General features: G+C 46.0%; 1 protein-coding gene across 1 annotated transcript; it reads right to left on the reverse strand.

The window, feature by feature from the left end:
* On the reverse strand, positions 1 to 24,748 carry SDC1 (syndecan 1). The gene is made up of 5 exons (XM_030448288.1): positions 24,450 to 24,748; positions 4,685 to 4,766; positions 3,138 to 3,628; positions 2,790 to 2,919; positions 1 to 2,244 (listed from the first exon to the last, which is right to left on the reverse strand). Exons 1-5 carry the CDS (start codon positions 24,504 to 24,506, stop codon positions 2,078 to 2,080), a joined length of 927 nt encoding a protein of 308 aa, XP_030304148.1. The 5' UTR covers positions 24,507 to 24,748; the 3' UTR covers positions 1 to 2,077.
* Positions 24,749 to 26,014: the final 1,266 nt, after the last annotated feature.

Consider the following 26,014-nt stretch of genomic DNA (forward strand, 5'->3'; position numbering starts at 1 on the left):
TTGCCAAAATGCCATTTATTGCAGTATACCTTTACATGGCATACAGATAACCAAATGTTGCATCTTCTGTTAGAACTTGTATTTCATTTGTACCACTTAAATAATTCAGAATGTCATGTTTGTTTCACAAACTGTCAGTTCAGACTACCAAAATATACAGTCTTTTTTTTCCTTTCCCCTTAACAAGGTTGTGAGGTACAACTGAAGTTCACCACTTTATCTTCCTGTGCTTTAGAAGAACCTTTTCATAGATAAACCTATCAAACAACATTTCTACATTCCTATACAAAGCAAAGAATTACAGCTGAAATTAACACCATCTGGTCATTGCATTATCCTATAAAAATTCATTCAGTAAAAAAAAAAAAAAAAAAAAAGACATAATGGACTTTGCAGCTTTAGTTAAAAACAGCCAGCTACACGTATTTTCTTTGTGCATAAAGAAGAGTTTGAAATCAAGGAGTTGTGGTTTTTTTTCTTGGATTTGCAGAGAAGGCACCAATTTTAGCTGCATAGCAGCTCAGGAGTGTTCTATACTTCATTTAAATTACACAGGTTTTTAAGTTTTACTGCTCGTGTGCAACATTTGTACCAACTTCTGCAATATTCTCAAATCATTCCCTCTGGCCCCAAAATACAAATATTTACATCAGTTATAAACACTCCACCTACCCCATACTTTATGCACTGAGTGATGAGGAACTGAACTTGCAAGAAGCTAACCCAAGGCAGAGCAGGAGTAAGGCTTGTGCAGAACATCACACTTTTCTCCTCACTTGGTTTGAGATACTCCAGACCCTAAATGAGGTCTCAGTGCCTCCTATCTGACCACAAACAGCTTCAAGCATCCAGAATTTCCTCAGGACTTGCTTTTCAGCCTTTACTAGTCTGACATCCCTGGAGCTGCTGCTCTCCAAAGTGCAGGAACAGCTTCTGAAGAGCCATTCCAGAGTTGTGAGAGACAAACATGCCAACTGTTCCATAGATTTAGGCCACCTGCACTTAGCCTTCACCAGGCTTGTTTCAAAATGCTGTGTTTTCCTACTCCTTAGCTGCAAAGTTATGATAATGCTGCTTTCTACCTTCCACCCCTGTGTGCCATGGTGTTCTATGGCACAGAGAGCAGAACACATTCTGAGACAGCCACTGGGAACAGTGCACAGAGAGGTAGGTGGTACAATGCCACATCAGTCACACAGCAGTGCAGGGGAAAGAGATTTTGCAGCACGACAGCCCAGCCTAGATTTGGCACCAAAGGAGAGGGAATGTCTGAGATGAGACTGCTTAAAAAAAAAAAAAAAAAAAAAAAAAATCTATTTCTTACCTAAGCTTAGAAGGAGCAAGTGGGTAGTGGGGCAGCCCAACATTATTGGTAAAATGAAGTCTCTGCTTGCTTTTGGGGTCTGTTTGATATTAGTGTACACACCAACTGCTCAGGAGCTGGTTCTGAGTATGGGATAATGCTTCCAAAAGATGATTTATTTTAAACCATGTGACAGTCACTTGCTTACCCTGGCCCTCACACCTCATTTCAATAGAAATCATGTTCAGCTGGATGTCTTATAGGCCTTAAGTGCTCCAAATACGGCAGATAGAGCTGGAGGATTGCAGTGTATCAAACACCTGAACAGCACAGCCAGTTGTTACACTTAAAACACATCTATGAGTTAAATAGGAAAGATCCTTGCTATACAGAATTTGAGCACTGGTAATTGTTTATTCTTGCTAGCCCTTTCCCTAAATTTCAAGAGGTTTATACATACAGTGCTCCCTTGTCTTCTCCCCAACGCCTGCCCCAGCAGTCTTTAGATAAACCAAAGTGAGTTTAGGAACTTGCAGTCCCACTTCTGTTTGAAAACAAAAATAAAATAATAATAAAGTTGTGCAAGAAAGCAGGGAATGTTCAGTGAATCCAGATCTACTTTGTAGTTATAAAATTTCCAATGGCAAAGTGGTAAGGGCAAATAACCCAATGATCATATGGCTTAAGTTTAATGCAAAGCACATTAGGAGGTCCACGTGCAGGGAGAGAACAGTCCAAGAAAGATGGAATAAGAAGTGTCCTGAAAGTCAGTGTTTATGCATAGAATTCTTCTTGTTTGTGTGGTTTTTGATATCCTCCGTTAGACTGTTTTGGTTCATCCAGTGAGTAGCTGCCTTCATCTTTTTTCTTCATTCTGTACAGCATAAATGCAACTAGAAACACTGCAAACACCAAGCCTACTAGTCCTCCAGCAATAACACCTAGAAGGGGAAAAAAACCACAAATTACTCTAGACAGCCCACCAGATAATGCCAGTATGATTGTAATTTCCAGATTGTTCTTTACAGCACGGTCCCAAACTTCATGACTTCCAGAAATTGTCTTTTTGCCCCCTGACAAAACAGTCACCCTGCTGTTACCAAGAGTCTTCTCACCTACATGGGGTAAATCTAGAGACACAGATCTCCCACCAGGTCATGCTGCAAAGCACAAAAAGCTCCATCATTTGACTCTAGAAATTTGACCCCAAGCTTTACTGTGATTTTAGAGGAGTAAAGGAATAGGTTTAAGCTTCAAATTCCAGATAACTACCAGTATCTGCATTGCTATTAGCAGATTAATATTTGCCCCAATTAGGGTTTTGATGACAACAGGATCATGAATTGCCACCCTCATTTCAGAGCTCTGAAATAAAAAAGTTGGCATTCATGATCAGAGATGTACTTGCAGAACTGCAGCTTCTGCTGCCTGGAAGACTCCTACCAGTGTCTGCTTTTGCCAACTATAAATCCAGAATATCAGGTACCTCCAAGAACTTCTTTTCTGTCCATAATTCCCGAGGCTCCTGCAGCTTTGGCATTTCTCCCAGAGTCAGCCAGCACTTCTGAGTTCTGGGTGGGAACCAAATCCTCATCTTTAGTCAAAATGAAGTCTCCCTGTTGGGACATACAAAGCAGGTTATTCATGTTTCTCATCATGGCTGTTGCTGGAGACTTTCCACAGCTTTGTTTTTCCTCATCTAAAACCCTCCACCAATAAAACCTAATAAATAATTTTTTTTTACACAAATGACCACTCTATCCTGCAAAACCAACTTACTATGTACTACTAAAGCCATCACCCTGGAAAGAGTGTCAAAGCTATTAGTCCTCACCGGGTCTCCAGAGCCATCTTCAGAAACCTCCTCCTGCGTAGGAACAACGTCCTTTGCAGCTGTCATCGTGGGGGTGGCAGTGATGTCTCCCTCATTATGGATGGTAGCATGAGGCTCAGGCAAATCTTTACTGTCTGGCACAGCAGAGCTTGGGATTTCAGGTTCAGGCTCATGGATTGTGCCTGTGGCTTCTGAAGGAGTGACATGAACCAGTGAAGGAAAGTGAGTGGTAGGGCTTCTCACTGTTGTTGTAACCACATCTCTTGTTGGTTTCTCATCAGGTGAGGCCAGGATGGATATTTCGTCCTTGACAGCCACAACTGGCTCCTCTGTCACTACATTACTAGTTGCAGAAGGAGTTATTACTTCCTTTTCAGTTTGGCTCTCAATCCCAGGAAATGGCTGTTCATGGAAACCTGTTGGTGTTGCCAACAACGTGGCATTAGTTGGTTCTGGGATTCTCCATGTGCGAGACTGGTCAGTCAGGGGACCTGCAAACAAATAAAAAAATATTATCCTTGGCCTGTTTAGAGACCTATTAATAGCATTTTCAGGATGCTGGTCTAAGGATGATGCTTAACCCACCTAGCAAGTTTTCCTAACAGCAGCTCAATGTGTAATTCCTTATCCTGTTCAGCAGAGTAAGGAAGGGACAGACCAAAGCACTATTCAGCAATATCTTGGTTATTCATCTGCTTCTCCCCAAGGCACACAACAAGTACTACTCTCTGTTTGTGGACAGGCCAACAAGAGAGATGTCATTTCAGTACACTCAGGGTTGCTCAGGACAGTTGTCTGCCTCTTTTACCATGAATATCTTATGTGATTCAGAGCAGTCATCCATATACTCAACATCTTTAGTCACTGGCACATTTGGCACTGATTTCAGGCTCTTCTGCAGAATTTAATCTAAAATACAAGCATGTGGCTGAAAGGAAGCAGAAGGTTACCATGTTTTAGATTTCAATAGCTTGCTGTTTCCTCAGTAGAATCTCCTCAATTTCAGCACTGAATACCAAAGGTCTCTCTCATACAGTTTTGTAATGATTCCCCACCTCTAACATAAAACCCCTTTATTCCACTTTTAAAAAATTATGGTCTCTGAGAACTTGCACATCTAATGACAGATAAAATTTACACTTGCTGTATGTTGGCAGGCTGGGGTTTACACATTCTCAAATGGTATCTCCTGTCAGCTCACAGGAAAGGACAAGGGCTTTCTTATGGTCTCTCTTCCCTACGAGTAAAGAATCACTCCAGTTTCATAACATTCTTCATGCAGAATCTCATATTAAGAGTGACACACTTTACCTGCTTCTGCTCCCTTTCAAGTCCCCTACAACTCATTCTCTGCTAACTGTTAGTATCTGAAGAAATACAAGATTAATACATTAGGCTCTTTCTCTGTTTCTAACTCTCATAACCTGGGGCAGAGCCGTGTGATTGCTCCCTCCCTCCCCCCCTTATTAGCTTGGATGCTCATCAAGATCTTGATTACCACATTCTGGAAGGATCAAGCACAAGCAGTAAAAGTGCTAATAACTCACCTGCACCTGAGCCTGAGAATGCATCATCATCATCACCAGATGAATCAAGATCTTCAGGAGGAAGGTTCAGATTTGTAGTTTGCTTTAAAGAGAAGGAGAAAAAAGGTGTTAGTGATGAGATTACATAAAGTTATCACATTGCTTCTGCACTCCTGAAGGTTACACAAACTTCCTCTGTTCAGATTGCATTTTCTCCTTTCTTCATTCCACCCTTCCTCCCCAGATGAGTAGTTAGTCTGTTCAGTGCTGGAAAGGTCAGTCTTGCTGTCTCCCTTCTCTGCACTGCTGCCAGGCTGCACTTGCTTTGGGAAAGAAGGTGGCAAGGAATCCAGTCAGTGCTGCAGCCTGGTAGCATCTGGAGCCCAGACCTTAGACACAACATAACCATTCTGTGCCAGGTTCTGACTGCTCATGTCTTTGCTATCAACCAACCACTTCTTCTGTGAATCACTGCTTTACTTGCAAGGAACAAAAAGGGAAGGGAAACAAAGTAGTCTGGATTTTCTGCTTTTTGAGACAAGTGCAGTTCACGTATCTGAAACTCCAACATCTAATTATAAGTAGAATGAGATTCCCTTTAAGATTAGGTAAAGGAGAGTGAGGACTTCATGAATCTTGTTGGCCTCTGCTGTATGCACTGATGTTTTTATCAGTACAAGATACTTAACTCTCAGCTCATGACTAGCCCCAGGTTTATTTCTGCAGGGCTACTGTAACCTAAAGAGTCATTCTCCCTTCTCAGATTTCAAACCAAAGCCCTGTAGGTCACTTCTGAATCTCATCTTTCCCCATCCAACTACGTTGCCCGTTTTCCAGAACTTTGACTTCTATCACATCCTCAAGGTGCCCTCATCATCCCTTTCTAGCACTGCCCCATCTGCAAGTTTAGAAGATACTGCACTGCATAATTCAAGCTGATTATGGTTTTATCAAGAGTATGAAATGTCATTTTATTATGTAAAAAAAAAAAACCCAGAACATTCTTACCAGCTTTGCACACAGGCCCATTGTATTTCTCTAGCTTGTATTAACACAGTGTCACTTAAAAATTACTAACAAACTCATTTTCATCCTGGGAAGAAGTTAGCTAGCACTAGCACCATCTGTCAAACAACTCAGTTGAGCTCTCCCAGGGTCACTTTAATACCTGCCTGGCTGAATTTATTGGCTCTATCTCCTCTTCATTCTTTTAAGTTATCAGGTTTATCCGGTTTTCCCCACATTTCCACAGAACAACTGGTTTCCAAGTTGGTTAACTAGCCCATTAGATTCAACCTCACTGAAGACAAGCATGCAAGCTGCTACCAACCTAATCAGGCCCAAGATCTTTCCCCTTCTAGAGGATCATTGTAACTAAATTATTTTAATTATCAAGAAAGTAAGAACAAAAAAACCTCAGACATTAAACTTTTTAGTGCTTTCCTTCTCTACTGGAAAAAACAAGACACACCACTTTTCCTCAAGCTTCTGCACACATATTTCTACAGTAATTTTCAAGAAATTACCCTTCAATCTTTTGTTCAGCTGCATGTCATGAGGTTATTTGGATTTTTAGATTTGCCCCTGCTTGTTTGCACTGTGCTTTTGCACTCATCCATAGAAAGCAGGTCAGAGAAGTACTTCCTCTGTGTTCTCCTCCTTTTGTCAAAGGTCAGTGACTCACATGAGCTGATCTCACTATATTTCAAATATAAGAGAACAAGTGTTGCTAAAGAAAGAATACAGGAAAAACTGCCAGGCTTTCCAAACTCTGCTCCCTTGGGCACCCTTTTGAGTATGTTCAAAAGTGAAGTCAGACTTCAGAAACTGAATTCCTGCATTAGCAGTGGTGAGCACAATCCTTTGTTCTCACTCTCAGAGTGCAGAAGGGGGATGCATGGCAAAAGAAGAGGTGCATTCTCCTCCCAAGAGGAAGACTTTATTTCTTGAAGCAGTTGGAAATAATCTTTCCAGCTTTTTATTGAAGCCCGGGACTGCTGGTAGTCTAAGGCATCACACCATACACCCTTATCTAGGATCGAGACTGGCCCCCAAATCTGAATCTTCATGCCTAGATCACACAGGATTTCCCAGAACACCTGCACAGATGGTCTGTAGACCTTAGTCACACTCCTGAAAGGATCCCAAACTGTCAGGAAATGAAAATAGCAACTCTTGATCTTGACTAGCGACCCAGCACCCCTTCCCCTCGTGGTGTTAAGTGCTGAAGCTTGTTCAGCCATGCCACACACTTCCTTTCCTGGCACCCAGCATGTTCACCCAGCCAACCCTCACATTTCCCCTCACACCTCAGCTTTCAGCCTCTTCCCAGGCTGCTGAATTTTCTCCTTCTCCATAGCCCTTGTCACACACTTGTTTGAATCTTAGTTGGATTTCTCTAGCTTAGCAGGAATAGTTATGTCCTCCTCAGAGGAGGAAAGCCCAGTGCTGTTCAGTCTCAACCAGTGGAGACTCGTGATGTTTCAGTGTAGAGGTGTCCAGCTGTGGCTCAGCAGCCACCCTGCAGACATCAAGGCAGACTCAGACTGGCCTCTGTCCCCTGAAGTTGGCTTCAGGAGAATAACAGAAAACATGACTTCACGTTAGTAAGTCTGCTTCCCACAGCTTTGTAGGAGAATTCAGTGAAGCTGCACTAAATGTGTCCTACTTGTCCCAAAGGGAATTGCACCATCACCCTTCGACCAGGTAGTCTGAAGCCAGGGATATGAGAGGGACTCAAGTATAGAATTATATAGGAAGGGACAGTATAGAATTATGAATAGTAGTCAGAATATCCACAGAGCGATGTAACTTTACAACATCATCCAGTTTCATGACACATGAGCATTAAGGAACATTTGCCTAATTTATGTAACTGCACAGTTCTATAAAGACCACACTTCTTGCTCCGTGCTCTATAGCTTCAGTAGGCAGGAAGGGCAGTAACCTTTCCTTATAGCACCACAGAATTAAAGTACTGTGGAAAGGTCAGGCTTCTGTAATGATCTGCTGCTGAAAGTTTACAGACACTGCAAGGTTAACATAAAACACTGGCTCAGGACAGCATCGGAAGAGATTGAACTAATTTGGGTCTGCACCAGGAAGATGGACCGTGCTGTTCAGACAAACACACACCTCATGGTCAAGGCTTTTCCATGACCTTTTGTTGCCACCGAGTTACACCAATGAGAAAGGTTTTCATTAGTCAAGAGGATTAGGGGCACAGAACACAGACTGAAATACCAGGTTTTGCTCTCATACAGAAGGGCTGAAATTAAATTCTAGTTTAAAGCAAGATTGTTCTACCAACAACTCTGCATTACTTGATCTCAACATTTTTTTATCAGACTTGGATATCATCAGCTAATGTGGATGTGTTTTTAGAAATTACTTCCATCACCATATGGTTTATTTTTTGGTCCACCGAGGACCATTAACATTGTAATTAATGCCAGAGGTTGGATGATGTACACCTTTAAATTCAGGCAGTGTATCCTTTGAAGGATTCCTGGTGGTTTCTCATGTATTCTAGTAAAAAAAATTCAATTTCTCTACTGCATGTTGGTTTTTTACCATATAACATGCTCCTGGGTTTTTTGTTATATTTTAGCAGCTCAAACAACTGGTCAGAAGTACTTACCTAGCTCCTTTCATTTGGTGTCACTAAGTTTGGTTGCATGTGAGGGGTAAAATCTTTAACAGCATTTTTGAGATGCATTAACTAGTTCACATTAACCAGTGGAAGACCCCCTTCTACCAGTATCAAAGCAGCCTGGTTAGAGGAAACCCTGGGGAGACTCAGCCTCTGCTCTTGCTGAGCACTGTATTGTTGCAGAACAATAGTTATTCAGCTCTGCTGGGACAACCAGAAGGCTGCTTAGTGGCATCTTCAATTTAATCAAGAATGGGCCAGGCTTTCACAACTCATTAGCAATATTGGCTCCAGAAGTATGATATACTCCAGGCCTTTTTTTTTAATTTTCTTTTCTTCTTTTGCCTTCATTAAAAGTATCATTTCTAACTAGTCTTCATCTTGGTCACAGTGTCAATATATGAACCTTTCTGTGCTTATCAGCTGCCAGAGCTCCCTCCAGCTCAAGCACAAATCTGAAGTACTCTCTCATGAAGAGGAAGTCTGTAGTTTGTTACTTGATCTCACCCTGCCCAAACTGGGAAGCACATTTCTTAAATTTAGAGCCATGGTATGTGTAAAAGGAAGCAGCTTTTTTCAAATTGCTCTTTGAGGTAAGTAAAACCACTGGGCTTTTCCACAAGCTGCTACAAGCCCTAAACTAGATTAAGGATGATTTGTATCCCACTCTTAATAATCCTAGTTAGTGATCAACCTATTACAGCAATGTCAAAAGCACTCAAAATCCTCCATTATCTGAATAATGCTGTTAAATTTACATGCTTTTCCTAAATCCTTCTTATTTGGCAGAAAAAGCATGAGCTGTAATGAGATCTCCCACCTCAAACACCTCCCATAGCATCCTTCAAGACTATTCCAATTTTACTGGAATCTCTTGTTTAAATGAGACATAAAAACGAGACAAGCATTTTCTCTGGAGTTTGACTACCAAATATGATATTGGAGCATCTAGAAAAAAGCCTTTCACAAGGACTTGAACAGCTCTAAACAAAACTGAAACAGAAAGGTTTTTCTTTCACCATTTTTCTATGTGTATTGAAGAACAGTGTTAGTTCCGCTAACAGAAATACTGAAGAGCTTCTAACCTCCAAATATTGGTATATTGTGTGGGAAGACAAAACCACCTGCTACATGAAATCTTAGCTTTGTTAAACCTTGATATTCTGCAGTTAATAGCCCACACATGATTAGCACATGATCCCAGATGTCCATGGTCAAAAAACAGCTTAAATGATTAAGGGAAAAAAAAAATCCAAAATAACCTGCCAGCATCTTCACCTGTCCCCCTTCTCTGCAGGCCTACAGACTGCCAGCATTAAATGAACCATGCACACCTTCAGTTCTAACAGTCAGGCATAAACTCTGCAGCAGCCAAAACAGAACTGATCCTTTTTTATGGCAAGTCAGAAGTTAAGTTTGTGGGCAAGCCTGCTACATGAGAAGTCAGTAGCAGTGTGGCATCATCTCAGCTAAATGCACTTCCAGTTGTTTCTTCTGCTGCTGTACTGCTCAAGATAAGCACCAGTGCTGCCTGGTGACCTGGGCAGGTTAATGCAGCAGGTATCTTACAGAAGAGACAAAGATACCAACAGCACAGGCCAAAGAGCAGAGAGGCAGCTGCAAACCATCCCACAAACAACTCATGGGCTGAATAGCCTAGATACTGACCCCAGTGCTGGACAAGCAGCGTTTTTATCCCTGCCTGTTGGTCCAGTCAAGGTTTTTCAAAGCATTACAACTATCTGCCCTCCCCATTTCAAATTGAGGCATTTTTCCTCTCCTTGGGTAAGCTTTTGCTATGTATCAACAAGCTTCAGAATCCCCACGCTTCCATTCATCACTTTATGTCGACTCCAGTAACTGGGTAGTGGCTCCAAAGGGAAGCAAGTGGAAAGTAAAGGATTCTCTTTTGCTCAGCAAGGCAAGCACCATTCTAGCAGCAATATTTAAGTATGCCAGTTAACCTGGCTGCTTCTCTGTCAGATCATTATTAGTATAAAGAATACAGAAAAATCTTGGTTAATTGAGTTCTTACTGGCTGGTGACTTGTGAAGGGGATTATCTTTGAGGAAGAGGCCCTGGTTGCAACAGGAGCTGCCTGATCATCACGTAGCAACCACCTCCTGGCACTCTCAAGGCAGTGAAACACCTTCCTAGTCAAAACAGCATGAGAGCTCTAAGGATCTATTCCACTATGAGCAGACCAGACCAGACTGTAAACTCTGCCCACTGTCTGCAAGGTTTTGATCCTCTTTTTCTGTCAAATTTTGTGGCCACTGCTGTAGCAGCATGCTCTGATCCTTTGAACAAGATTCAGCAGCCATGGAAGAAAAGCATCCAGCTACTCCATATGCAGAGCAGCTACTGTCCCAATAATTCCAGAGGCTCACCTGATAAGTAGCACTCTATTGCCCAATCAGAATTACGTTTTCTCCTTGTGTCAGGGCAACTTTTTTAATTAAATAGGGCTGAAACACAGCCATCAACATGCCAAGAGCAAAAATGAACCAGCTTGTCACCATCAGGTTGGGTTTCACCTTCTGCAGAGGGGCCCTTTAAACAACACCACCTCCCACAAGAACGTGTCACTTCATGCTTCCTGAACCATCCCTGCATAGCTGTTCCTGCAGTCTCACAGTGAAGCAGGGAGCTAGTCTAGCTTAAAAAAAAAAAAAAAAAAAAGAGAGAGAGAGAGAGAACATCATGCAAAGAATTTTCCAGTAGGACCAGTTCCTCAGTCCTGCTCAGTGCATGAATGCACAAGTGTTTGCATTGGCACAGGGCTGAGTGCAGCAGCCAGGGCTGCTTAAGCAATTACCAGAGAATCACAGCCTGGGTTCCCGAGATGCTGACACACATTCACCTACCCCAGGGCAGAGGGGCAGTCAAACACCCTGCCACCACCATGCATTATGGAAATGTGCATCACCACCCTCAGACTGCAGGCAGCATGCAAATCAGCGGCTGACTCAAAAGGCTGCACAGGTTTACAGGAAAAGGAGCAAGGAGAGGGGTTGTAGGCAGACTCCTGCGTAGTTTGTTTGTTCATGATAGATCAGGTTTGCTCCCAAGTCTGCCAGCAGTGCCTTTAAGTCCTCCCAGATCTCCTAAACACAGCAGCAAAGGCTGGATAGATGCCTTACTCAGAAAGGCAGTAGCACTGCTTTTGTCTTGAGCCACTTGAACTTCACAGAAGGTGTGGTGTGACTGCAGCTCAGCACTGGACTGAGTATAATGCACATCCTTCAGCAGAGAGGGCTGAGCAAAGCCAGGCGTCTGTCAGGTTCATGGACACCACAGCTGAGGAAGTTTTTGGCCCTGCACAGCATCAGCACATCAGCTGTGGATGCTGCTAGGAGCATACAGAACCATGCCAGTTCTGATACAGGAGAGCTGAGCTACCTCCCAGTTCTCTCTCAGTCAGCTCCATTAGAAGCTTAGTCAGTCCTTCAGCAGTATAGAGAAGTGAGTTAGAGTATGCTCCTGCTTTTTCATCTGAAGGACATATCAAATAAAGATGCATCATGCCAACTTGCTCCTTCCAGCCAAGCAATGCAGCCCAGGCTTGTGGCTGAATCTCCCTGACAGGTCAAGGCATCCCCAACCTATGGCACACAACAGGGACTCAAACTCTGTGTTAGTGGCAGGTCGTGTTGTCACAATATGGCCTTTTGTCTCCCACCTTCACAGCATCCTGCAGTCTAACAAGGAAGCTCCTTTCCCTGTCAGTAACCTCACAAGCAGCAGCCAGTTCAGTTTTATGCTATAACTGCCCTTCTTTAAAGAGCCTTCCCTGCAGCTCCTTAACATCATTGAGAGCTCAGGCATTCATTTCTTCAGATAGCAGGAGAAAAAGCCACAGTCAATGTATAACCTCAAAGAGTTTGTAAAGGAGGTGCAAGGGAAGTGAAGCCATACAGCTAACAGCTTCAGTTCATCCTGGGGAATTCATGTCAGTGCATTTCAGCTGGCTTGAGAGACCTGCAATGAGCTGCTTAAGCTGAGACCAGACAAACCTTACTGGTCTTAAAACCCTCTGACTTAAAGGCACCAGCACTTCGTACTGTCTAGTGCAGCAAAGCCATCAAAGAAGATTCAATCTTACAGCACCAGCCAGCTCATCTGCTTCTTTAGAAAAGTACAGATGGGGAATTGCCTAGTTTCAGCCAAAGCCCATCGCAGGAACCCTGACAAAATAAGGCTGAAAGAGGGAAGTATGCCGCAGGTCAAAGTCTTCATGAAATGGAAACCCATCCAGCAAAGAACTCTAGGAGCCCAAAACCCATGGATACTATTACCATGCACACCCATGCATCCTAGGAACTGCACCACAAATAAACATGACCTTCCTGATGGAAGAAGAAATTAAAAGTGACAGGTTCTAAGGTCCCTGCTGCCTCTTCCTTGTCCTGCAGCAGCACAGCCACTTGCCCCCTGGCTACCACATACCCAACATGGCTATTTCAGAGCACACAGGAGACTGAAGTATGCACACAGCCCTTCCCCTGGGGTTCAGGCAGCTGAGGTTGAGCTGCTCACCTCAGACAAAGCATTAGTAGTTACAGCCACTTAAATGGAGACTGAACTTTGTATCTTTGCCCTCAAACACATATGAATACCTTGTCTTCAACAGCAGTCCAAACAAAAACAGTCTCTATCCATAGACAATTACTCCCATCCACTCATTTGCCTCTGTTGCCGCGAACAAACAAACAGCCCTGCTTGCATCTGGGTGCAAATTTCTCATTGCCCCATCTCTTGCCACTCACTCACTGCCTTGAGCACTGTCACTGGAGTGAAACTCTACAGATCCACCCCATAGCAAGTGCAGTAGTGGGCTTCAGACAGCCTGCTTGCTCCTGGACAGCATGCAAGTCTCCTCATAGAGCTAAGAAGCAACCATCTCCCAGTAAAGGTGACCAGTTGGTGTTTCAGCCCTGAAACTGGTGAATGCAGTACAAGACTGGGTTTGAAGGAAGAGCAGCAAAGCAACTACTGTCTCCATTCAGCCCATTTGAAACCTTTCTTCCAATAGTTTGTCAGCTCACACTGGTCAGCATGCACTGCAGCACTCAGGACACACACATTGTCAGGACACAATTAAGAGCTGTGGTCCCACTGGAACACAACTTGCTCTTTTTCTTCCTTCTTCAGCCATTCCACTCAGGAAGCCCCAGCTCAGAAATCAGAGATGTGTCTAGAGAAAAGCATGACCTGGTCTATGGCATGTCCAGTCTTCAAGTTTTTAGCCTTCACACCATGAACCACCCACACCTCTCAGCAGCACCAGGCAAACAGGAATGTGCCTGTGGTCCTGGGGAAGCCTCCCTCCTGGAGACAAATCCCATAGCAGTTGTCTGGTGCAACTACTGCCCCACTGCAGATGAGCTTTGTGACAGCTTCTGTGCTACTGGAGAATGACCACAAACACTGCAGCTACAGCAGAGCTCTGACCTGAGCAGATGTGTTCCCAGCAGTCAGAAGTGACCTCATCACCACACTACACAGTATTCTGGGGAGGAAGCAGCTGGTCTGTATCACCTAAAGAAAGGAAGCCAACAGGCAGCCAGGAATATTTCCTGCCTCCAGGAATCATTATCAGGCAAGAGTATCAGCCTTTGGTAACCAGGCACATGGCTAGAAGACCTAGGTTCTTATCTCAGTCCTGGCAGTTTCCCTCATCTCCTACTTGAACTTTAGCAATTACCTAGTGTGAGAGATGCCAAGAAGCCAGGAGACAAAGTTGTAAGATCTTGAAGGATCACAGAAGCTTTGACTGTGTTAGTGATACATTTATATGTTTCCAATTTGGGAAAACTGCTTGCAGTGCTACACTAGGTCAGTGAAATCCAAGTTTCAGAAAGTCCCTAGTGCAACATCAAACTAAGGGTCTCCTGGCAGTATTTCTAGTTCCTAGCAGCTAGGAAGTTATTTAAACCTCAGCAGAAAGCTGAACTCGCAGCCCTGGAGTATTAAAGGTCTCAGCTAAAACAAGTTAGTTGCTAGATTTCATGAGACTACTTAAACCTACAAATAGCCAGCATTACAATAAAAAAAGTTGACAAGGCACTCCAATTAGTTTACATAAATTTACAGTGGATCCACACAGACTTAGGGTTTTAATAGGAGGATATTTTCTATAGAAACTGGATACATCCTATAGTAACTGCCTACACACAAAAGTTATTTTATTTGCTGACACCTCAGTGGCATCAACACCTGCCAGCTATTAAACTCTGCCTTAGCTTCCCAGCTGATCTGCTTGTAGTTACCCTGCAAGACATACATCAAGTCCTGCACATCATGACAACCAGCCTTACACTCAGCAATCCAAGACAAGGTCTTCTTTATTGCTTTTGTAAACTCCACGTTTTCTCCAGAAGGAGCCATGATGAGATCTCCAATGATTGTGAAATGTTCGTTGGTTGTTTTTCTGGCTTTTTGGGGGTTTTTTTTGCTAACAAACTGTATTTTCCATACCCAGATTCCAAACATCTGTTACCTCTGGATGCTGTATTTCATTATAAATCTCATGCCCAGATTCTTAGTCACAGCAACACCACCAAGCCTTTTCAGACAGACATCCCACTGAAGATCTGATGGATCAGGGAGCTGCTGGAAGCATCCAGAAAGAGCTGCCTGGCTTTAGCAGACACTGTCTCAGTCTCCCTCTCACATGTGCACACCAGATGGCAGGGCCTGTCACACCCAACAACCTGGCCCCTTGGTGCTGTTATTTGTCCCTCTGCTGCAGAAGACCATCCCTATTTGCAAGGGAGCTGCAGGAACAAGTTAGACTTAAGCAGCAAAGTGAGCCAAGAGCTGTCATTCAGCAGCTCCCTTTGGATCTGCTCAGACTCCCAGGAGCTGAGCTCTACCCAGCTGTCAGGAACTCTGCTCTGCACAGCAGGACTCACACTTCTCACCCACCAGCCTATTAAGAAGGAACTTGCAAGTCTCAACCAGCAGCCAGTTGCTGGACTCACACGGACCATTCAAGCAGCTTTAGGCTGTTTTTAACCCAATGCAGGGCAGTTCCTGTGCCTTGGCAGGCATTACACTAACACACACAGCTACATCTACATTTTTACATTTGCTTCTGTGCTTCACCCTTTTTGGTTTCAAGTAAACCAGCATGGATGTGAAGAAATCAAATCTCTCCCTACATGATGAGCCACACTATCACACGATCTTAAAGTGTTGACTAAGCCTTGATTGTTTGTAATGCAGAATTCTTCCCTGCCAAACAGATGTAGTTACATCAGCATGACTAAGCCATGCACACAATGACTGAAACATCTCCACCAGATGCAAGAGCCACATCTCAGATCAGGAATACCCTATGCCCCCATCCTAAGAGTCTTCTCAAAGAGGCACTTCCAGCATCACCCCTTCATTCCAGATAATCTTAGCAGCTCCTGAGCACAGGTGACAAAGAAAAGCACATGTAAGTATTTCAGGTACTACAAGTCTCCCTGGAACAAACAAACAGCAATAGGCTGTGTGGTCTTTGGGCATAGGCTGACCACATTTCACTGAATTATTCCAATGCAGAACACAGTGCAAACTGCATGAAGCCCCTTTGAGAAACATGAATGCTCATAATGGCTGGATCATACAGCAAGTGACCTACCCATATAAAATGGTGCAGAGGTCAAGTTCACAGTGCCTCTTCCTAGGACACTAATGGTCTCTCTGTCAAAAACGTTGGTAATCCCACATAAAGGCAAAGTTCTGGCAGCAGTTACTTACTACTGCCCCATTTACAGTTAAATTATGCAACATCAATGACACATGGAAGCTCTCTGGAATAGTTCCAAGCTGAGTCATGAGGGTGTTGAGTTACCATGTCAAAACTGAAGCATCAAATGAAATCCCCCCCATCAGAAGCAGTCTTAGAAAAACAGCTGCTGCAATCGTGCTCTAGTCACCTATTGTTTGACTCATTTCAGAAGTGAGCATTGGACATTTCTTCATCACACACCAAGTGTAAACTAGTAAACTAAACCAGTTAACTGATCAACTGAACCAGAGTCATTCAGTTGCACCTCTTAGTGCAAGGATAGCAGAGCCCTGAACAAAGAACTGTCACAAAAGCAGGATAAAGCAGAGAGCTTCCCTGTTATCAGGTCTCACTCTAACAGACTGGCTTCAGCCACCTCATGCCTTCATTTTTGGGTATCTGGCTTGTTCACCTGTCTTCCCCATGGCCTTCTTTCAGAGCAGTCACCAAATCAATGGAGAAAGAAGTTAAGAGTTTAGGGGGAGATGCTACCTCATTTGTGCAGCCCAAATGCTCTCCTGCCTCACAGGGACTCTGTAAGACTGAAGTTGTGGACACTCCTGCTTTTTACATATCTATGCTGTGAAAAGAGACACCACTAATGCCACCTCTGGTGGACTGTCAGGCATTAAGACAAATCATTAAAAGAGTACTAAGTTGCAAGGCAGGGTAAATTGCTTTAGTACCAAGTTACTCCTAGCAAAACACCTCCCTTAGTTCAGACAAGTTCCTGGCAAGAAGTACCAGTAAAGAAGTACTAGTAAATTAAACAACATCAGGGAACATCCCCAGGCACTGGAACACAATCTAGACCATCAAGTTATTAGCATGCTCTCTGGCACAGTTTCCAGCCTTGCCAATTGGTGTGCCCCCAAATAATGCATGGGAAGGTTCCCTAGCACCCAACCTTGTGGTGGGACACAGGTGAGAAAATAAGATTTGCTGTACAATTGGGATTCTAGCATTTAAGTTGTCCACAGGGCAGCTACAATCCAGCCTGTTTTACTTGCTAGAATCAAGGTCAGGTTTGGTGGATTTTTGTAATGCCTCCTGGCCACGTGCCAGGGATGTGGGGGCATACAGAGGATTTAGCACTTTTCAGATACTACAGTAATAACTTCTAATTATTCATAACCACATCTCCCAGCTTCTGTAACGAAAAGCACACCACCATTTCACAGCTCAGTGTGACTGCAAAAGCAGACTGAGGAACTTTTTGCTGCTGGAGGATTAAGGTAGCAGCAGCTTTCCTCTTGGAGGCCATGAGTCAGTTGATGCAAGTGCACGATAGCAGAGCACTCCTTTGCCACTGCCCAGACATGCCAGAGTCAGCCTCTTTTGTTAGGAGCTTTGTTCATTGATGGGAAAGTAGTCAGCATCTAGATGATTCCTCCGTTAGGACAGAAAGAGATTTAGAAGTCAAAGCTGTCTAGCTGCAGGCTATAAGGCAAGTTTCGGTGCAAGCCTCACTACCACTTCTCCACTGCATGTAGGTGCCACTTATACCATGTCAGAGCCATTGAGGTGGACAAATCTCATTTGGCCATCACATCTGCTGGTGTGAGAGCCACTGCTACAATTTCATAAGCAGACAGCACAGCAGGGGAGTGAAAAGTATCACATATATTACTGTTTGTGTTAGACAGGAATTCAAGCAAGCTTTGTGGTGCCTCCAGTTTGAGCTTTCGCTCCTCTAACCCCTCAATGTCTTGACCAAAAAAAGCCCAGGCTCTGCCCCTAAAAAAAGATACCTATTAGCTGGTCAATGGGATAACAGATTCGTTCTTCTGCAGAGATGCTCCTACCTGACTGAGGTTTTTGATACACAGGCTGCTCCAAGCTCCTGTGGTTGCACAACCATGATCCAAAATGAAATCTGTCAGATCATCCTGGGGTGAGGGCAAACAGCCTCCAAATCCTGCAGTGAACTGGTCAACAAATAGCACATGCCAAGGACAGATACCACTCTATAGAAAAATATGCATTCCTAGATTTGTATTTCTCCACTCAACTGGTCACAAAGCATACAATAAGGCAGCATTAGGGTCCTGTTTTGGGACAGGAAAGAGCCAGGCAGTCTCTCCCTATAGCAGTGTAGCTGCCAGTCCTGGTCCTCAGGGAACAGCGGAAGGCTCAGCAGTACCACTGCTACAGCATGGAGCTTCACAGGAGCTCTCATCTGGAAATCATTACATTAATCATGGCTTGCTCTCCAGATGGTAGAGTGGCTCCACTCTCCCCTGCCCACCTCTGGCTTCAATATACATTCTGCTTGTCTGGTAATCCCTAGATGCAAGGGCCTGTCCTGGTGCTGCTGACTGGCTCTGACCAGGATACATACTGCCACCAGCATTAGGAACTAATTAGAAGACCTTTCCTGTCTACAGCACAGGACAGCCATGGTCCACAGTGCTGCCCAGAAGGCACTCAGCGTGCTCCCCTTACAACTGGAACAGAGTTCAGGTTTCCTTCCATTTAAGAGGCAACAAGCTCCCCATCACGTGGCACTGGCAGACAAAGAGCAATCCCTGTTCTTCATCTATGGCTTGTGCACACTCAGTGATGGAGCCAGGGCACTCAGAGAAGTTGCTGTGTGAACTTGCTGTACTTTGCAGAAGGCTGGTTGACAGGAGTGCACATCTGGGACTGCCTACAGCCCATAATCAGGACTGTCAGCCTTTGTATCCGTGACTGGACAACAAGACATTGTCATGACTGCACAGGCAGTGCAGAACAGTTCCCCTGTTGAGTATGACCAGAGCACAGAGCCTCCATGAAAGGCAGGATAGCCATGAGTATTTTAAGTTGGCTGGCAGAGTCAGTCTGCAATAGCAAACCTGAAGACCTTTCAGGTATTAGAAAAGCCCTGAACACAAAGTGAGCAGGCATCAAAGAGAACAAAAGTGCAAAATCTAGTACTGTGGAGAAGACAGTTCTGCCGGAAAGCACAGCAGGAAGATGCATCAGTGAAGCAGCAAGGGCTCAACTGATCAATACTCAGAGGAGTTTCACACCAGCAGCCGAGCAGGTGAAGCCATGACTTACAACACTTCCATGACTCAGTTGTAACTGCAGCTCCAGTGACTCAACGGGAAGTTCAATTACCAACCCCATCCAAATCCCACTAACAGGCTGGTTCCCATCCAGCAAAGCAAGCCTCACTGGTGAGACTGGTCTCAGTGGTGAGATGCAAACATTATAGTGAACTGTGGCAAGAAGCCCAAGCTAACAGACTCCCTTGGACCCATGCCGGTTCCACAAGACCCAGAATGCCGACTGCAGCCAAGCACTGCTTGAGAAACTGAGAGGTTGGGAAACCACCCCATTAGCAGATGTTGCTCCACAAGAGTTGCTTGTAGGAGGTCCAAATGTTATCTCACCTTGAGGTAAGGCTTTACAGTGCAGTAACTTTTCCACCAGCATCTCCACAGCAGAATGTGCCCTGTCCCAGGTTTCTAGCCAGGCCAGATAAAGCTCATTGCTGTGGTACACCAGTAGCCTAACAGAGCAGTAATTCAATTGAAGTATGACAGCCAACTCTAACTTAGAGACCTGTTAACAAAACTGATGCTCAGAACTCCTAAGACGACACCCCAAGCTCTCTGCATTTTAGTATTTTCTCAGCTCAGAAGGTAAGTGACCCTGTAAGAAACACCAGAAGTTCATGCACTGTTGGTCAAACCTACTTTGTAAGTTCACTGCCCGTATCAAAATCTAGGTAGTCAGAGAGGTTCCTGACTTTTAATCCACAAATAAACAGTTCCTTTAAATACCAAAATGGGCTGATGCTTCTTCAACACCTCAGAATCAACCTCCCCCTTCCCCCAAATAGATCCACTTACATTCATACTCATATTCCTCACTTCAGAACACTGGTACAAGACCCAACTATAGTCTCTAATTTCTTCCACAGCCTTTAGCAGAGCAAGACTGTGGTTTTGTTTGAAGGCACTGATCCAGTTGCACTACACAGGAGAGAACTGTCATTCTAGTGGACAGCTGATGTTTCCCACTGCTTTGCTCGTTCTCTTGGCACAAAAACATTTGTGCATGGAGAAAGTTGCCACAGAAGTAAGATTATCACTTTGAGCTAAACTGCTTTCAGATCAAGACACTAAAGTAAAGGTGCCTATGCTCCTTGTATAGACAAAATGAGATCTAGACAAAGCCCTGACAAACCAATCCACCTTGAAGCAGATGTGCAGGGACTGGTCAGATAATGACTCTTGTTGGCTTCACTGATTACATCACCATGACTATAATGACAGCTTAGGCACCCAGCACACACATAGACACCTACATTTAGGTGCCTTAACATCAACTGAACATTGACCTGAGGGACTAGTGCCATTTGAAGTACCCTACATGCATCAATCTCCAGCTGTCCTAGAGTCTTGCATTAATTGCTCCGAGTTAATAAAGGTAGGAAACATCCAAGATGAAAATACTAACGCTACAAAGCTGAAGCCCTGCAATTTTATCATTGGCAGCACCTCCTCAAGAAAGGGGTCCTATCTTCCCTCTCCCAAGAAGTTCCCTCCTCCCCCTGGCAGGCACTACTAGAATTCCAGCTCCCAAAATGCCAGATGACACAAACAGGTGTGGAACATCCCTCTCAGAGGCATTAGTATGATTCCTGGACATAAGAGCCACTTCAAACAAGGTTAGGCTGAAGTGCTACTATATAGGCCACCTGGAAACATCTAAGCACTAGCAATGCAAAATACATACTTAAAATGGACCAATTTTGCTGCTAAAACAGCAGCCTACATTTCAGGTTAGTGCACTAGCTTAATTTTAGAAGGCTTACAGGTTTCTTACACTTGCTGTAACTTGTCTCAGGTTGCTAGAGAGGATTGTTTGGTTTCCAGAAGTTTCAGAGTGCTGCCATTAAAAATGTTAGCTCCTCTAGCCTGAAACTGAGAAGCCTGGAACAAAAGACTGAAAACTTGCAGCAGAGCACCCTGACACAATACAGACCACAACATATTTATCTCTGCTCTCATAAGAGTTGGACAGATACAAGCTATTTGGAGGTCACCACCATCAAGCAAGTGTGCAGATGGAAAGCACCATTTATAGTGCCTGATAAATGTTGTGGCACTGCTCTGCAGGTACTATAGAAGAAAGAGTTTCCTCCTTATCCACTGCCTGCATGTTTAACAAGCAAGCTGGAGTATTTAGTGTCTTCTAATTAACTTACATTCAGATAGGAATGGTATCACCCTTGGCAAAATGCTCTGCCTGCTCTTCTAAGCTTGTGTTAATTACTAGTGTGCATCGACACCAGATAAAACAATCACAAACTGTTTTCCCCCTCACAGGCTGGATTGTCCACTGCCCTCCTGCAACAGGCTATGCATTTTGGTTGAGTTGGCTTCGTGGCAGGGTTGTACCATATAGAAGCTTCCATTTGAGAGAATTAACTAGGTTAGTCCATTAAGATCTGTAAGCCTTCTCATTTCAAGGAAATCAATGCCTGCATGCTAAGAAAGGACAATTACTCTCATACAAGGTGTTACAAGCAATAAATTGCAACTCTGAAGAAAAACAGGAACCTCAACCATTCCTGTAGTTGTTTTCGGAAAAAAAACAGCTATTGTTTGGGCATTTTCTTGTTCCTGCTTAGTACTTCTATGACAATACCATAGAATTATCACAGAATAGTTCGGGGTTGGAAGGGACCTTTAAAGATCATCTAATTCCAAGCCCCCTGCATGGGCAGGGACACTTCCCACTAGGCCAGGTTGCTCCAAGCCCCATCCAAGCTGGCCTTGAACACTTCAGGGAGGAGCAGCCATGACTTCTCTGAGAAACCTGTTCCACTGTCTCACCCTCACAGTAAAGAATTTCTTCCTTGTATCAAATCTAAATCTGCCCTTTTTCAGCCTAAAACCATCATCCCCTCATCTTATCACTACATGCCCCTGTAAACACTTCCTCCCCAGCTTTTCAGCAGGACCCCTTCAGGTACTGGAAGGCTGCTATAAGGTCTCTCTCTGAAGCCTTCTCTTCTCCAGGCTGAACAACCCCAACTCTCTCAGATTGTCAGCATTAGAGAGGTGCTCCAGCCCTCTGATAATCTTCATGGCCCTCCTCTGCATTCACTCCAACATCCATGTACAAGTCCAGGTATGCAGCAACAGCCAAGGGTCCAGTGATGAGCCAGCAGTGATGTTTTCCAGTAATCAGATCACCAAGAACCCAACACAACCATGCCAGTGCCCCGAGCACAGTCATCTGGCATACAAAAAGCAAGAGGTAAGGTCCCTCTCCTTTGACTCTTGTGGTCAACACAAGAGGCTTTCTGCTATTTGATTCAAAAGCATATTCCAGGAGGGTGGGAATAGCAGGTTGGCCCATGTCACTGACATTTCAACCTGGGAAAAAGGCCACATGATCACCAGAAGTGAAACAGCCCCAGCACTGAGTCACCCCAGAGAGCCCCAAGGACTTCTGCTCCTTGTGTTTTCACCTGGAAAACCCCTCCATCTGGCATCATCCAGGCCTGTGTCTTATACAGAGGAGAACTCCAGACAAGCATTTACTTCACATCCTTATAATATCTAGTAAGGAATATTTATCAGAGGGGAGTTTTAACCAAATACACAACAGAGGCTGCAAATTAACTGCAGTTTGCCCACCTATTTTGGTAGAGAGCTTATTCAGAAGCTGTGAGGAGTTCCCTCTCCCCGTGAAGCAGGGCTGACTGCACTCACATGCTTGTCATTTTTAGCCATCTCAAACCTACTCACTACCATGCAGGCTAGAAGGGTGTGTGTTCAGATCAACAGACTTCACAGACAGCATAGTTCTGTGAAACTGGGGGTATTTCGAGTAGCTTAGATCCTGCCATGCACTTTGTTCTACCACAGCTTGTCCCACTGCTGCTGTAGTTCATCTCTGGACAAGTTTCAAATGAATTCTCCCATTTCAGAAAGAAAAAAACCAGCCAGTTTTGACTGTGATAATCCTGCCTGCTCACACCAAGCCTCACGTCCCACCGTTTCCTTCTGACTCATCTAAAGGTGCAGACAGACTCCACGGGCGATGGGCACCCAGGTCCAAGCACGTGCACACGGGGTGTCCCCCACCGCAGGAGAAAGGGGACAGAGCCTCGGGCTTCGGGCCCCTTGGCCACAAGGACTCCTATCCACACTCTCTAACTCCACACAGAGGTTTAAGGGCCGAGGCAGAGCCCAGGCCCTCAGCGCAGACCTGGAGAGCCAAGCAAAGCGCTTTCACTCCGTCGCAAGGCGGGGAGCGGCGGGAGAGCCATCCTCTATTCGTGGATGACATCTGGCGGTGCTGCTGCATGGAAGCAGAGATTTCCACGACCCGAGCAGAGCTTTCCACGCAGTGGCTCCCGCCGGAGCCGCTCTGCACAGCCCCCAGGAGAGCTCCTCCCGAAACATCGGAGTTTTGAGAAAGTGCACGGCTCACTCTGGCAGTGCTCCTGTGTTCAGGAGCGCATGAAATGAGTGCAGGCAGGGCTGAGGGAGGCGGTGAGGGGCGGAGGAGAAGAAGTGGGTACCCCAGCCCCCCCCCCCCCCCGCCTTGGCGGCTCCGTGGGGCTGGAGGCAGCGGTGGGACTTGGGGTTGCTGCTCGCCACCGTCCGAGGGGGTATCGGGGGTCCCCAGGGGCTGGTTCCCTGCAGGGGCATCGGGGGAGCCAAGGGATTCGTGCGCCGCCTCCATCACCAGGAGTTTTGTTCTAGCGGGCAGAAGTAAAAGGCATCCGGACATACCCTCCGCTGGCCGAGCTTTCCGGGCACAAAGGCAGTCGGGGAGCGGCCGACCCCGAGCTCCCTTCGGTACCGGGCTGTGCCAAGGAACGCCAGGAGCGCTCTCTCCGTTTCAGAAGTCGCCCGTAAGCGCGGGGAAGGGCTCCCCTGCCACAAAGGGCCACATGCGAGAGCTCGCTCAAACTTATAGCTCGCCCCTCTCCCCTCCGGGACGCACCACGCCGGAGGGAGGCCGTGAGCATCCTCCCCACCACTATTCCCCTCCTTGGCCCCGTTCCCGGGCGCCCCGGCGGGGGGTCTCGGGCAGCACCCGCCCCGCAGCGCACCGGGGCGGAGCCGGCGGCAGGTCGGGAGCAGACGCCGCGGGTCTGGTTTGAATTAAGGCTGCGGGGGCAGCCCGGGCTGGAACCCGCCACCAGCACAAAAGGCCACGGAAGCCCTCCCGGCAGGGCAGGGCATGGCACCGCTCCCCCGCCATAGGCAGTCGGGAAGGGGGAGCAGGGGGGAGGGGGCTCAGGGGCCCCCCCCGGTCCAGCCCGCCCTGGTCCCGGTCGCCCGGGGCCCCGCCGCCCCACGTGCAATGCCCGCCCGCCCCCCGCCGCTCACCGGGACAGCAGCCTGGAAGCAAAGGGCCACCAGCCACACGGCCACCACGTTTATCATCCTCCTCGCCGGGCCTCGAGAGCGCACAGCCTTGTCCCTTCTTCCCGCGGTCCCCTCTGCCGCTCTTGGCCCGCTCCTCTTGGTACTCTTTGAAGTAGCTGCGGGTTTGATCCCTCTTCTTTTCTCTTTCTCTCTTCTTTTTTTTTTTCTCCTTTTTTTCTTTTTTTTTTTTTTTTTCTTTTTGTCCCCCCTTCGCCAGCCGCCGAACCAGCCTCCCAGCAGCTCTCTACGGCGGCGAGGAGTTGAACTCTGTCTTTTAATGAACCCACTGCAACAACCTTCACCTTACGGCCACCCCCCGCCCGGCTCCGCCTCCCCTTCCCCTCCCCTCGATTCCCCGGCCCGCCCCGCCGCCCGCCCCCGCTTCCTGCCCCCTCACTACCTGTGCCTTGGGGCCCAATCCACCCTTCCTCTCCTCCCTCTTTCCCCCTACTACCACCCTCTACCTCGGCTGCCGCTTCCCTCCTAGCCCACTCCCAGATATCCTCTGCGGCAGCGGCATCGCTCCCGTCGAGCTTCGTTCCTTCTCGCTAAAAATAATTGTAATTATTATTAATAATAACGTTAAAAGTCCTCCCTTCCCTTTCTAATGTGGGAAAGTCGGTGTGTGTGTGTGTGTGTGTGTGTGCGCGCGTTCCACCGGTGCTGTACCGGGGAGACGGGAGGGAGGGATCCCCGGGATCCCCTTCATCGCCCTCAGGGCTTTCTCCTCCAAAAAGAAATCGAGGTTTGGGGAGGAGGGGGTGTAGTTCTCTTCCTCCCTCTTGCCCGCGGACCCCCACCCTCTGCTTTCGTAGCAGCCCGTTTCCTGCCGTTCGGGGCAGGTTTTCTGGCAGTGTAAAAACCCTGCGAGAGGTTTGCGGGAAAAAGGGATGTTTTAAAATAAGTGGCGTCCTGCAAATCGCCCCTTCTGCTGGAGTTAAAAACAACTTCAGCCCTGCTGCGGGCTAGTCTTCCCTCATCTCACCTAAACAGCAAGAATGAGGCAGGCACCATCCTGCAAAAAACACACCACAGGCTGAATATTTCACCCTGAGCTGGAGTTCCTGTTCACTTCCAGTCAATTCCGTTGTCTTTTTTTAATTTATTTTTTCTCTCTCGGGTGTGTGTGCCAGCACATGTTGAAGTGTTGGCTATAAACAATGCAACTGAATCTGTGTGCAAACATTATTAAAAAAAAAAAAAAAAAACCCAACAAAAAAGGCAGTTTTTAAGAATAAATAATGCTACTGCTGAGAGCTGCAGGAGCAGGCATTGGCTGCAGGGCACCACAGGCACTGCATGAATGAGGGAGATGGCCAAGCCTGTGGGCACAGGGCTGTGCTATCCCAGGACTGCTTGGGGTGGGCAGGCTACCCAAAAAAGAGCCATAACCAGTGTTTCCTGAATGCTCAGGAGGCTCTTGGTGGGTGTTAGTCCAACTCTGCCAGACCCAGGATCCCTTCCCATAGCTGTGGCCCACAAGCTTAATAGACCTAATTGGATATTCAGTGTGGCTAAAACTGTTG

The sequence above is a fragment of the Calypte anna genome, chromosome 3 (genome assembly GCF_003957555.1).
Source record: "Calypte anna isolate BGI_N300 chromosome 3, bCalAnn1_v1.p, whole genome shotgun sequence".
NCBI classification, from domain to species: domain Eukaryota; kingdom Metazoa; phylum Chordata; class Aves; order Apodiformes; family Trochilidae; genus Calypte; species Calypte anna.